Source organism: Talpa europaea (assembly GCF_964194135.1).
Source record: "Talpa europaea genome assembly, chromosome: 16".
NCBI classification, from domain to species: domain Eukaryota; kingdom Metazoa; phylum Chordata; class Mammalia; order Eulipotyphla; family Talpidae; genus Talpa; species Talpa europaea.
This window is the reverse complement of record NC_140084.1, coordinates 45230502-45244850: the sequence shown is the minus strand read 5'-3', so window position 1 is coordinate 45244850 and position 14349 is coordinate 45230502. Positions and strand designations below refer to the sequence as shown.

At 58.6% G+C, this 14349-nt stretch overlaps 1 protein-coding gene across 1 annotated transcript; it reads right to left on the bottom strand.

Moving 5' to 3' along the window:
- Positions 1-5275: 5275 nt before the first annotated feature.
- On the bottom strand, positions 5276-11103 carry FOXA3 (forkhead box A3; the record flags this gene model as incomplete). The annotated part of the gene is made up of 2 exons (XM_084256601.1): positions 5276-6241; positions 11035-11103. The coding sequence occupies 2 exons, from the start codon at positions 11101-11103 to the stop codon at positions 5276-5278; spliced, it is 1035 nt and encodes a 344-aa protein (XP_084112727.1).
- Positions 11104-14349: the final 3246 nt, after the last annotated feature.

The following is a 14349-nucleotide window of genomic DNA, read 5'->3' as shown; positions in this document are numbered from 1 at the left end:
GTTGCAGAATGCAGCTGGTCTTCTCATGGAGCTGACATTCAGGTGACAGATACAGACAGACCCATAAAACGAGATGTCCATGGCGTGGAAGTCTCGCGAAGAGAAGATGACCGGGGGAAAGAGATCGAGAATGACAGGGGTTGCTATTTTAAAGAGGGAGGTTGGAAAGGGCTCACTGAGAAAAGGACGCTAGGCAGTGAGGAGCAACCCAAAGGAATAGTATGTGCAAAGGCCCTGAGGTGGGAGCCTGCTGGGTCTGTTCCAGAAGCAGCCAGGTGGCCCATGCAGCTATGGCGGGGGGTGGGGGGGTTGTGAGGTCAGAGAGGCTGTGTGGGAGCTTGGGGGAGGGGGCTAGGCTGTGAGAAGGACTTTGGACTTTGTTTAACAAAATGGGCGGTGGGTTTCCAGCACCGAGGAAAGGAGGGAGCAAATGAGACGGACTTGGCAACGAATGTGCTGGATCGGACAGCATCTCGTTTCTCTGCGTCCAGGGCCCGACAGACCCCTTAGTGACTGTGTGTGGGTCTGAGCGAACAAGACACAAACCGTCAGAGAGGTCTGCGTGGCATCCGAGGGGTGTCAGAGTCCCCGGGATGCGCCAGATAAGGACCTGGGGAGCCCCAAAGACACCAGCCCCAGAGAGTCAGACAGCACTTGAAGTGAGAAGGCCCTCCCACCCCGAAAGCTTCCCTGGGGCTGGAAAAATCCCCCAGGCCCCCCTGTCCGCCTCGCCCGTGGCGTGCCCACTCACACCTCAGGCAGAGGAAGCTGGCAGGCCCCACAGGAACCTTTCTGTGGGGGGGAGTGGAGGCGGGCGGGCGGCAGGGACGAAGGGAGAGGAGTGGCAGGCGGGCAGGCAGCGGGCAGCGGCTACACAAAGGCCCCAGTGTCTGCCCCTGCTGCCCGGGTGCAGATATAAATAATATGTATATATATCGTTATATATACACCAGCGGGCGGGGGCCAGGGGCCATGCGCTTCTGCCCCCCAGGCATGGCACAGGTCTGTTCCGGTGGGGGCTGGGGGCTCAGAGACCCTCAGAGGAGTGGCCAAGGCCGGGGACACAGTGACAGATGGAGAGAAACTTACAAAGTGTGAGAGAGAGACCGAGAGAGGGGCAGAGGTGGTAAGCAAGTGGCAGGGGCAGTCTGCCGGCGCCGGGGCCGGGGCTGGAGCACTGACGGGGCTGGAGCGCCGAGCTGACCTCACTGGGAAGGGAGAAAGAGTCAGAGCCGGGAATAAGGGGGCCTTCCAGAGGAAGGCAGAGCTGCAGAGAAACCCCCGAGGAGAGTAAGGGCAGAAAGGACCAGAAGGAAACCAGGAGACACCCAGAGGGAGGCCGACAGACTGGGCTGGGCCAACGCTGGGGGCCTGAGGAGGCTGGTGACCATGAGCAGCACAGGGGTGGTGGTGGGGGGTGCCTCTGCAGTTTGGGGGCCCCGCCTGTGGTGCCCTGATCCAGCCCACTCCAGGGCAGGTTGAGGGACAGGGAGTGGAGGGGAAGGAGGTGGCCCTCGGTTCCGGATCTTGGTGTTTACCTGGGGCAGGCATTGCAAACAGGGCAGCCTGGCCCACAGCAGGCGACGGTGGGATGGGCTGGGCCCCAGCGCTGGCACCAGCGGGCCGACACGCCCACCTGCGGCCTGGGCAGTGAGTAACACGGTGACACCTAGGGAGCTGGTGACACATCGGGGGACAGACACGGTGACACACGGGGCCAGTAACAGAGACGCACTGTGACGGACACCGCGACAGACTCAGGACACGGTGACCGATAGGCAGGAGACAAGGACAGATGGACAGGGACACGCACACATCTCAGGCACAGCAACACCCACGTACACCCCGCGACAGACTGACGCAGACTGACAAGCGCACACACGACACGCACTAACACACTGACCAGACACGTCCCGGGCACAGAAGCCGGCCGCTGACGTGCGGACAACCGCGGCGCGCCCCCACGGGACACGCTCGGAGACCCCCTGGGCTGCGGCTGGATCTGGGGCCGCCCCACCTTCCGCTGCAGCAGCTAGTGGCGGGGAGCAGGCGGGAGGGATTGGGACCCCTGGGCTCCTGCCATGCTCTCAGGAGCCCTGTGACCCAGGGCAGGACTCTGGCTCAGGCTGCCTGGGCCCAGGTCCTAGCGCCCCACTTACTCCCGACGTGAACTTGAAGTCGCTTCACCTCCTCGGGCCTCAGTTGCACCAATAACGCAATGATGGGTCAGGCGGTTGTGCGAGGGGCTCGTACAATGTGGACACCTGGTGGAACCCAGTGGGCGGCTGTCACTACTATTATTGTTGCTGCAGTTGTTGATTTCATCACTGCCGCCATCATCATCATCATCAATATCATCTCAAGTCTTCTGATGCCCTTTGCCCACTGTTGGGTCCTGTTTCCCCACCCAGGAGCCCCCCGCCTTGGCCCCTGGTCCATCTGTCACCTCAGGCCCACAGGCGGAGTCCAGGCCCAGCTGTCCCAGTCCAGGCCTCTCCATGTCCCCAAGGCTACCCCTCCATCCCTGATCCCTGGCGTCCGCCTGTCTGTCCATGCGTCCCACGTCTCGCTGTGGTACTTTTCCACACTGGACATCAGCCGGCTGTCCCTGGGGTGGGGGTCACACCTGCCCACGCCAGCCGAGCCAGTGGCCACCAGACACCCCGGCGGATGGCCCCACCCTCCCCCAGGACCCTAGAACAACACCCCGCCCCTCCGGCCACCTGAGGTCCCCACTGGGGCGGCCTGAGGCCCGAGCCTGGGGACAGGAAGCCCCAGGCCTGGCCGCCCTGAAAGCCTCTTTCAGCCTGGGCCTCCTCCCGCTGCCACCGACTCCTCCTGCGGAATAATATTTGGGCTGTTGGCCGGGGGGCGGGGGCCAGATCCGGAGGCCGCCTGGGAGAAGCCAGAAACCGCAGGGCTTCCTGCCTCGGGCCGGCTGACTCCGGGAGAGACCCCCAGGCCCGAGGGAGGGGGGCGGGCGCCCGGGGAGACTGAGGGCCTTTCTCTCGGCCCCAGTTGTTTTTTCCAGGAACCAGGAGGAATTCCCTGGCCGGCCCAGGACAGCCAGGCTGGTGGGAAGGACAGGGAGCCAGCAAGGCAGGGGCGGGGGTGACACGCGGACGGCGGGCAGGCGGGCAGGGCCGGCACAGCCGCAGAAACAGGCCTGCGAGGTGGCAGGTAGAGGTGGAAACTCAGGAAGCCGGGAGAGGGGGGCCGGAGGAGGAGGAGTAGGGGGCGACAGACCTCAACAGATGAGGTCAGAGTCCCCGAGGCAAGGGGGGACACCCATGGGTGCAGGGGACGGGGGTGTCGATGGAGTCAAAGCAATAATCTAGAGTAAGAAAGAGAGCACAAGACAGACCACAGGAGACAGAGGGTGAGAGCGCGGTCTGAGACAGGGGCAGAGAGCGGCTAGGGACAGAGTGACCCAGAGCGAGGACACTAGCAGGCGGAGAAATGGATGCAGAGAACTGGGAGGCGCAGTGCCTGCGTGCAGACCGTGGCCACCTCCATGACAGGGCGGCTGGCGCTTCAATGGCCACGAAGGGCACCTGCAAACTGAGCAAGAGGCAGCACCAGACCAGCCTACCCGGCTGTGACCCAGGCCCAGTCCCTTCCCATTCGGGGCCTCAGTGTCCTCTGTGAAGCACCGGTGTGACGTACACAATTGTGCTTCTGGAAAGCCAGGCTCTCCCAACCGCAGGGGGTAGAGTGCGGATCCGGGGCCTCAGGAGGACCTGAAGGAAGACACCCAGAGCCCACCCCAGAGGCCCCCTGGCAACTGAAGGAACCGCTTCCTCCCCGCACCCCAGAGCCTGGGGGTTCCCCACACAGGCTCGAGGTGGATGCAGACATGACACAGCAACATGCTGGGCCTGGCAAATACAGATGCCAACTGTTAGGTCGACGTGAACCGCAACTATAGCTCCACGGACGCAGGCACACATACAACGCAGACCCATGTGGAAGTCACGCAGACTCGACATGGACCATCACACGCACACTCACGCAATGCAGACCCAACCACACAGAGACTGAGGCAGCAGCACGCAGACCAAGTGACCTGCAGAGACACACACCTCTCAGTGTGAGACCCAGAGGGCTCTGGGGAGAGGCATGAAAGAGAAACACACCAAAACCAGACACACACGCACACACAAACACACACAGAGAAGCTCTAGCACATACACCGTCTTTTTCAATGAACACCTCCCCAAAACTTGAGTAGCCCCTAGGCTTCCGGAGCTGGGGAGCTAGAGGTGTGTGTCCGGGCAGTGGAGGTGGGGAGATGGCCTTGGTCACTGCGGCGCCACCTCCCCCGCTGCCCTGGCTCCCCTGCTGCGGGGGCTGCTATCTGTAAGCAAACTGTCCTTGGGGTCAGGGACAGCAAAGAGCCAAAGGTCAGGTCGATGGCTCCCCCAGCCCCTCCCCCAGGGGCAGCCAGCCCTGGGGGGTAGGAAGGAAAGGGGACCAGGGAACAGAAATCAGGTGTTAAGCCCCACAGGGCCCACCCGCCAAGGAAAGGAGACATTCAGGAAGAGGCAGAAATGGTGCCTTTAATGGTCAAACACAGCCAGTATCCCGCGTCCCAGGCAAGAACTAGACTTCAGTAGAAATTCCCCACACCTTCACCAGTCCTTTCTGGTTTCTCCTGGACCAGACCAGGGGGATGGGCTCCAGAGAAAACTCCAGAGCAGTCTCGTCTCCATGCCCCACTCACTCACACCCAGGAGACACGTGGCCCACACCTCGTTGTAGGGTTGTGGGGGCTGTCATGGTGCACACGGTACACTGCTTATGTAAGCCAACCAAGATGGCGGCCATCACAGCACCCAACAAACCAAAAAATGTTCTGCAGGATGGTGGCTGACTTTGGTGCCAAGAAGTCCACCCAAAAAGTGATCACAGGGCCCAATGGGCCAAAGAACATGTAATAGAAAAAGTATCACCATCACACCCAAAGGGTGAGTCAAGAGGATGTCCATCACAGAGCTCAAGGGGCCAACCAAGATGGCAGCCATCAGACTCCCAATGGCTCAACCTGTAACATCAGTCAACGTGGTAGTCTTGGCCATACCCAATGGGCCCACTGAGATGCCAATGGCCATAATCACAGTCCCCCATGGACCCGTGCAATGCCCACAGAGATCACAGTAATAGGCCAACCAAGATGTTAACCGATGGGACGAGCCAAGTGTAACCTGTAGGTTCAGGCTCCACGAGGCGGTGGTGTGGGCTCCAGCCATACCCCAAGCCCTTGCGCCCCACCCTGCTAGGATGCATTCAGCAGAGAGCGGGAATAGAGGCCCTGGTAGTAGCCCCCGGGCTCGCCGCCCTCGGCCCCGAAGCCCGCAAATCCCACGTCCAGTTTGGGAGGCGCGGGCGTCTGTTCCGACATCAGGTTGTTGATGGAGAAGGGGTGGTTGAAGTTGTAGGGCGCATCCAGCTTCAGCTCCCCGGGGAGTTCCAGGCCAGGGAAATAGGGGGTCGAGGAGGGCGGGGAGGCGCAGTCCAGAGCCCCTACCTCTTCCGCACCCTGGGCCTCAGGTTCGGGGGGCGGAGGTTGGGGCGCAGAGGCGACCGGGGCAGCCGGGGCGGCAGACCCTATGGCGCCCCTGGTGGTGGCGGTCCCGCTGGCCCCTTTCTTCACCTTCTCCTCCAGCTTGAAGCGCTTCTGGCGGCGCAGGTAGCACCCGTTCTCGAACATGTTACCTGAGCTGGGGTGCAGCGCCCAGTAGGAGCCCTTGCCGGGCTTGTCTGGGGAACGGGCGACCTTGACGAAGCAGTCGTTGAAGGAGAGCGAGTGGCGGATGGAGTTCTGCCAGCGCTGCTGGTTCTCCCGGTAGTAGGGGAAGAGGTCCATGATCCACTGGTAGATCTCGCTCAGGGTGAGCATCTTGCCGGGCGCCTGCTGGATGGCCATGGTGATGAGCGAGATGTAGGAATATGGCGGCTTGGCGTGCGCCAGGGGCCGCCGGTACCCTTTCGGCATCTCCTTCCCGTGCACCAGCCCTGGCCCCGGGGCCCCGTACCCTGAGCTGCTGCCTCCACCGCTGCTGGCACCCAGGCCTGGGAAGGTTGGCCCCAGGGGCGCTGTGGGGGCCGGGGGCGCCAGGGGTCCGGAGGGCAGTGGGGAGGCAGGGAGCCCCCCAGGGGGGTAGGGGGAACTCAGAGGGTTCAGGGTCATGTAGGAGTTGAGGGGGGCCATGGTGGGCACTGGAGTCACTGGAGAGTAGACCTGCAGGGAGAAAGAGAGATTGTGGGGGGGCGTCACCAAGTCTCCAAGGCCCGGCTGGGTCTTGAGGCTCTTCCATCCTTCCCTCTCTGGGTACATCGCTGTCTCCTAAAGTCTCTCTCTCTTCCCCTTCGCCATGCACCCCTATCCCCACCCGGCCCCCCCCATGCTCCCAGATACTGGAGCTCATTCTCTAAGGGGTTCTGAGCATGGTCCAGGACACGCTGGGGAGTCGCCAAGACTTTTCTAGCTTGTCTGTGAGGTCCAAAGTATTTTCACAAAACGGTGAGGGTATTATTAGCTTTGTTCGCTCTTCTCCTCCCATGAGTCTACAGTGGAGTTTTCCAGAGGTTACCTGCCATGTGACATGGCAGCGCTTGGACTCCCTGCTGTGTCCTATACTAGCAGGCGTACAAGAGGTTAGCCAGGCCTCTCCCTAAATGTTTTGAAATAGTTATTATAATGCAAACGCATTCTTTGTATTAATAATGGGGTTGCTACTTTAAAATGAATTAATACATATTTGAATACTTTCTCAATTTTATTTGGCAACTGTGACTAGACATAACCCATGTGCACAACAAATCTTGGGGTTGTCCTCCATAATTTCTAAGAGGGCCTCCCTGGTGGCGCAAGGGGTTAAGCGCCACACTATGAAGCAATTTGTAGCCTCTACAGTGCGAGTTCGATCCCTGGCCTGCCAGGGAGAAACCCACGTGGCGCAGCAGACCTCTCCTGACTCACCCCCTGCTCCCCTCAGCAGTGTACTTGGGTCAATCTGCCTGTTCTGTTCCCCACTCTGTCTCTGGTGAATCCTCTCACCCCCCCCCCCCACCTCTGGCCTGTACCCAGCTCTTGTATGCATAAATAATCTTTTAAAAAAAAGTTAAAAAAAATTTATAAGCGTGTAAAGAGCTGGGGGGGGGGTTGAAAAAGAAAATAGCTAGTTTATCTAATCTACCTGATATTATCTATCCATTTTTTTTAGATTTTAAAATTGGTTTTTAATGGGTCAAAATGTCGAATACCAGAAATCCCATCTCAACGGAATATACCCCGTACTTATTGCATATCATCACATCTCAGACATCACCCTAAAATGCAGTGGGATTTTGTGATCAGTGAGGGGGAAAACTAGCTGCCAGTTATAATTCCTGCACACCCTGGACAATGAAACCGATTCCATTTTTAAAAATGATCAAATAGAGAGAAAAACATGTCTCCCGGCCCAGTGAAATACAGCAGACAGGCCTATGTCTCCCGAAATAGCCTCTACATATTCTCTCAAATATTTAACAGATATTGGCTTCCTTCTCTGCGCCAGGTACTAGTCCAGCCCTTCACAGGAGAGGCCCCTGTGATTCTTAGGATCACACCAGCGGGAGTCTGGGGGGATTCTTATGGTGCCCATTTTTCAGCCTAGGGAGCTGAGCCCAGAGGGTGTGCTTGCGTCACACAGCAAGGAAGGGGCAGAACTGGGATTGTAAACCCTGGCAGCCTGGCTCGAGACTGAGATTCTGAATCATGCTATAAAAACAGTGACCCGGACAGACTGAAACACCTACCCTCATGGGACTGCCGGCCGAGCAGGAAGTGAACAAGGTAACCAAGGAAATGTCTCTTTCTCTCTGTCACTGTCTTTCATCTTCCCTCCTTCAAGGATCCACTTCCCCTGTCTGCTCTGCTCCCTCCCCCCAGAGTCCAGTGGCATGGGGGTGGCACTCTTGCAGGTCAGGGCTATCGTGGGCCCCCTTTCACTGCAAGTGTCCGCAGAGCCCAAGATCCAGAGAGAAAAGGGGATTGCCAGGGTTACCCAGGAAGTCAGGGCCAGGTAGACAGGTCTCCAGGTAACTCCTGGAATGTGTCTGGAATCTCCCTGTTGGCGCTGTGTCCATCCATCTCTGTCTCAGGATCTCTCTCCTGCATTCCGCTCTCCGCTCTTTCTCTCCCTCCCTCATCCAGCTGCCACTGTGTCTCTCTTCTCGCCCCTTCCCCTTGTCTCTCTCCTCTGCTATCTCCCTGTCTCTACTCATGATCTCTTTCATGCTTTCTTTTCGCTCCTGGTCTCTCCCCCCATCTTTCTCTCCTCCTGAACCTCCTGAGCCCCGTCTCTCTCCTGTCCTCTCCCTCCAGCCCCATATTGTCTGTCTCCACCCTTCCCCTTCTTTATTCCCTCCTCAGCACCTGTCTCTGCTTCTGCCTTTCTCTACTCCACTCTTCTCAAGCCTCCCCGCCATCTCTCTCCACGCCCCCCCAATCTCTCCTTGGGTGAAGCAATTCTTTGTATCTCCTTCCCTCACTCAGTATCACCATCTCTGCACCAGTTACTCCCCCCACCCCACATTGGTCCCCCCACCCACCAGCTCCGCCCCCTCCCACAATAAGGGAAGAGGGTCCTACAGGGAGATGATGGATTCATGAAGATCCAGAGTTTCTAAATCTCATTGCAGCCCCCTCCCCCCATTTCTCCAGCTCAGACCCCAGGGCCCTCTTTTTCTGGCTCTCCACCCACCAGGAAGTCCTCCTTGAGGTCTGACCTCAGGCACTTCAGCTGCCCTAATCCACCCTTGGCTTTCCCACGCCCGGGGCTGGGATGAACCCCCAGTGTCCGGGTGTGAGCCGGATCTCCCCTGCCAGGGTGGGGCCGAGATTGGGGGGAAGCCCTCAGGGGACCTGCACCCCCACCCCAGGAGGCTGGAATTTCTCCTCTTTCATTTCCTTATTGTCTCTGGAGGAGGGTGTGACAGGGAGCAGAGAGGCAGTGTGAAGTGAGAAGCCTGGTTTCAGCCTCCGTCCAGGAGCCCAGCAACCCAGCAACCTCCCCAAGACTCCACAGGCTCCAGATTTTCCATCTCTAAAGTGGGGGAGCAGTTGCATCAGCCAGTGGGGATGCCCCAGCACGGTAACTCTCCAATTTCCTTTCAGACAGGAAGCTGGCCTGGGGGTGTCAGCATCGCCCCAGCAGGAGGGCACGGTGGGCCAGAAGCAGCAGCGGGGACCCTATTCCTCAGGGCTGAGGAGCACGCAGATGTTTCTCGCCCCATTGTTCTGACCCAAGAGGAGGTTGCTCCCCTGACGGGAAGGCTGGAGAGCCCCTCAAACTAGTATTTCCATTTCAGTCTCCCAGATGTCGATTCTCCCAAAACATGACCCCCAGCACCCTCAATTTCTGACATCATCTCCAGACAAATTATCTCCCAAACTTCAGACTGCCCCAAATCATGACTTCTCCATGTTAGACCCCCACCAACTATCCCTTAAGATGTGCTCCCCAACATGGATTTGCAGTTAGTTCTTTTTACTCATGTCCCAATTGGGATTTCCACTCCCTAGGAGCCCCCCCACTGCCCACACCTCCCAGTCTAAGTCTCTGATTCCCTCAAGGTACAACAGACACTTCTGGTGGCCCTACCTCCACCTCTCCACACTGGCAACCTCTTCCTCAGCTCAGCCTGCCCCACCCCACCTGCACCTCACACCTCCACAGCCCCAGGACTGGCCCCTGCTGGGCACCTGGCCAAGCCCCGCAGGCCTGGGGATCCAGCAGTCCCAACCTACAGCTTCAAACCCCAGATTCAGGCATGCTGGAGCCCCCACAGAGTTCAGCCTCCTTGGAGAACACAGCTATTCCAGCTTCAAACCCCCACTTCAAGCCCACAGTTCCCTTGCAGGTTGGGAGCCAAGTGTCTGGACCCCCATAACCCTCCAACTAGCCCCCCCCACCACACCCCCTGTTAGCTGCCCTATAACACCCCCACCCCGGCCAGCCTCACAAAGTTAACTAGAGAGGGCACCAGCCAATAAATCCTTGCAGCAAGAGGAGTGGGAATTAGACTTAGGAAGGACTTTCCGTCTGCTGGGTTTAGGGAATTAAGATAGCCCCCCTCCCCCTACACTGGGTGGTCCGGTCTGAGATGGGACTGGTGAGGACATTAACAATTACTAGAAATTGCTTGAAGGAAAGGGGGGGAGGTGAGAAATCTGAAACCCTCTGGCCTCCACCACCAAGAATCCCTGCTGAGGGTCTCTAATAACAATTAAACCCCTGAAGTTCAGCCCAGAGGGGTGAGGGTCATGTGTAAGGGAAGGCGGGGTGGAGAGAGTGTCTCTCTTCTGCCAAAGCTGTTGCCGTGTCTCCAGCTCTCAGGGACCCACCCAACTGTGACCCCATCTGGGCTCCCGTCTATCTGATCCCCAACTCTAACCCACCTGTTATTTCAGACTCCCCAAACCAAGCTTCATCACCCAGCACCTCTGTCTCATCTCTGAGCAACAGCCCCCACCCTCTTGGATTACCTCTGATCCATACTCCTGAATCCGAATTCTGATTGCTACCCCAGAAGCCCTCCATCTTTAACACTAATCTCACACTGAGCTCCCACCTTGAACTCCCCTAAATAATGACTTCCCTCTCCCATCTCTTATTTCACCTCTACCCCCATTCTGAACCCCATGTCCTAATCCCCCAGCTATTCTGGAGCTCTGATTCTTATCTTTGGTTTGTTCATTTCAATCCCTTGGATTTTGGGGTTCCCAGTCCTCACCTTCCGGCTTATGAACCGACCCTTTGCCTAAAATTTCCGGACTCCCATTCGGACTAGCCTGCCTAGACCACGCTCCCATGCCCTGTCCCCCTCCCCTCACTGCTACACCTGGTCTCCGTGTCTCTAGTTCTCCAACTCCTCCACTCTAGTTGGGGCCCCCATTTGAGCCCACACCCCGGTCCTAGCCCGCATATAAGCCCGCAACGTGATTCCTGCCCCCCACTTCCCGCTCCGCCGTCCCCGAGGACACACCTCGCCCGCCTCCGGGTAGTAGCTCCACTCGGCCAGGTCATGGGCCTCCATCTTCACCGAGCCCAGCATCCCCCGGGCCTGCGCCCCCACCCGCCCCCGCTCCGGTCCGGGGTGGGGGGGAACCGAGCGCTCCGGATCTCTCAGCCCGCGCGGCCCGAGTTCGACCGGCGCCCGTCCGTCCGACCGCCCCGGGTCTCAGCCGTCCCGGGCGCCGCGGGAGGCGGCCACGCTTTATAGCTGGGACACCCCCCACCCCGCCCTCGCCCGCCCCGGGCTCCCCTCCCGCCTCCCCGGGGCGGCGCGCTCGGGCTGAGGCGCCCCCTGCGGGATTGCGAGGAGACAGACCTCGGGCGACGGGCGCCCCAGCCCGCGGCCCCGGGCGCCGCGGGGAGACGCTGCTGGTCCCGGGGCCGCGGGGCGGGACTGTGGGCCCTTCGATGCCGGGGACATCTTTTCGACAGGAGAAGACAAACAGCCAGAGTTCGGTGTCGCCGCCACCGAAGAAGGGGGGCTCAGGGCGCGCTTGGCCCCGGGGGCCCCGTTCTGCCCCTCTAAGGACCGACGAGGCACCCTCAAGAGCCCTGTCGCCCTGGACGGGTGGGAAGAATGAAGCGTCTGACGGCTGGAGATGCTCCACACTGTGTAAAGGGTCAGGTTCAAAGGTGGAGGGGATCGGGGCCTCCGCTGAGACCCCGCTAGGGCGACAGACCACCTCCAAAACCCGGGGCTTCAGCGCCCCGCCTCGCCGCGCTCTCCGCCCCCAGCCGTCCAGGGACTCGGAGCCACCGGGAACTCCATTTCCCAGAAGCCCCCGCGCCCCTCAGCCCGGTGCCTCTAGCGGGACTGCATTTCCCAGAAGGCATAGCGCTCGAAGGCCGGAAATGAAGGGCCGCTCGGGCTTCGTCCGGGGGCGGGCAGAAGGCGGCTCACGCGGCCGAGGCTGGGCCCAGGCCTGGCCCCGGCGTGGACTCCATTTCCCGGCGGTCCTGTGGGAGGGGCGCGTGCGCAGTGTCGCGGCGGGGGACGGAAGATGGCGGCGGCGGCGTCTGCGAAGAGGCGCTGCTGAGGGGGCGCGAGGGGGACGGAGGCCCGAGCCGCGGTGAGCGGGGGCGGCGTGGGGGCCTGGGGGGGAAGGACCCTGAAGAGGCAGGGCGCTGGCGGGGAGGGGGGGCGCTGCGAGGAGGGGGGAGCAGTGACGTTCGGTACCCCACTTTCTTTCCTGCCCAGGACCCTCTCGTGGCTCCCCAGCGCCCTCAGGGCAAAGTTCCAACGTGGCCCCCAGGCGCGTCGGCCCCGCCGGCCTCGGCTCTGCCTCTTTGCACATTCCCCACTTCGCACTGCTGCACCGGCCTTCGGGGTCCTCAAACTCGCCATGCGCCTTCCCGCCTTAGGATTTTTGCACAAGCCGCCCCCTCCGCCCGCAGCATCCTTTCGCCCCTTCTGCCCGGCTAGCTCCCATTCATCTTTCGGGTCCCCGCTGCAACGTCACTTCCCCTGCCAGGCCCTCCTTTCCCGCCCTCCATCCCGAAATCCTCCTGCTGAACGCTCTCATAGGCCCCGTTCTTTCCCTTCCTATCACGTGTGGGCTGATTCGTTCTCACACCTTTATTTGTGAGGTTTGACTGTATCTGGGACCGTGAGCCCCACGGGGCCCGGACTGGACGTGTGCTGGCCGCCGGCCGCTCAGAAGACACCCAGTTAATGTTCACTGAATGAAAGATAACTGCTGGGGCGACTCTGTAGATGAGGGGAGTATTCAGACTCCTAGGTGAGAGGGGGACAGTGGTACCCCAGGAGGGAAGGGGAAGCAGTGATGGTTGGTAGTAGCAAAGACTATAAACACCCCAAATGTTCTTCAACAGGGAGACAGTCTGAAAAATCAGGGTACAGCTGCGTAATAAAATGCTATGCAATTCTAAAAAGGAATGGTGGGGGGGGGCAGGAGCATCCCCACACATATAGTAAGTGAACGTAGTAAGTGAAAACAGGCTGGAAGCTTTCATTGCATGCTTCAAAAAGAGGGGGCTACATGTATCTACCTTAACTGAAAAGGGACACAGTCACAAAGAGGGGGAAAGAAATGATTTGGGTGGATCCCAACGTATTTGAGATGAGAGGAGTGAAAAGGGTCATCAGAAGGGGTGCTTCTGTTCTGATGGGGCCAGCAGTGTGCTCGCACCACGCCCCTTGGGATGCAAGAACAGAGCAGGGGTGGAGAAGTGTTATAGAGCAGCCCCGATTTTGAATGGGTTCCTGGCTGTGGGTCCTAGGACATCCTTTTCCCCCTAACAGAAGGACCCCCTTCAGATGGGCACTGTGATGGTGGTGAGCAGCGCAGGTGCTGCAGCGGGGGCGCTCGCTTTACATCTCCCAGGCTGTGAGCCTTTGCTCTGGTAGCTTGAACTCTCTGACCTTCAAATTTTGTTGTGAATTGGAAATTAAAACTAGATCCTCCCTAATCCCCCTTTTTAAAAAAAAAATTATTTTTATTATGCATTCAAGAACTGGGGTGTAGGCCAGAAGTGCAAGGGATGAGAGGATTCACCAGAGACAGTGGGAAGAAGAACAGGAGGATCTACTGAAATACACTGCTGAGAGGATCAGCGGGCGAGACAGGAGTGGTCTGCTGAGCCATGTGGATCAGCTCCCTGGCCGGGGATCGAACTCATGCCACAGTAGCTGGCGATAGCTTGATAGTGCTGAGACAACCTCTCGCCACCAGGGAGGCCCAAGTTTTCCCTTTTTTGTTGAAGAGTAGATGTGAGACTGAAATGGATTGATATGTGTATTAGAATTGTGCCCAGCGTGTGTCACACGCTTGATAATATTAGCTATTATTTTTCTCAAGCATTTTAGGGGCAAAGGGCAGAGGTACTGAGCCCAGTGATTAGGGAAGCCTTTTGGCACTCCCTCAGCTTATATTTATGGAGCACTTCCTAGGTGGCAAGCACTGTTCCAGGCAAAGGATATAAAAAAGCTAACCAATGGGCAGGTGCAGGCACACACATCTCTCCCCTCATAGAACTTACCAATATGTAGCTTGTGGTAATAAAGTCCGTGGAAGAGAAGAACACAACAGGGATGTGATGTATAATTTTTCAGCACATCTCCCTATTTGGGAACGTTAATAGTCCTTTTTAAATCTATTTTTAACGTTGGTTTATGCTATTTTCTTGCTATTAGAAATAGCGCTATGATTGATATCCTGGTTTTATAACATTGCCTGTGTGACTTTGGGAGAGATGCCCAAAAGTCTTCCCTTCTTCTCCTTTAAGGAAGAGCAGTCCAGAAAATACTGAGAGTTTCGATCTTTTC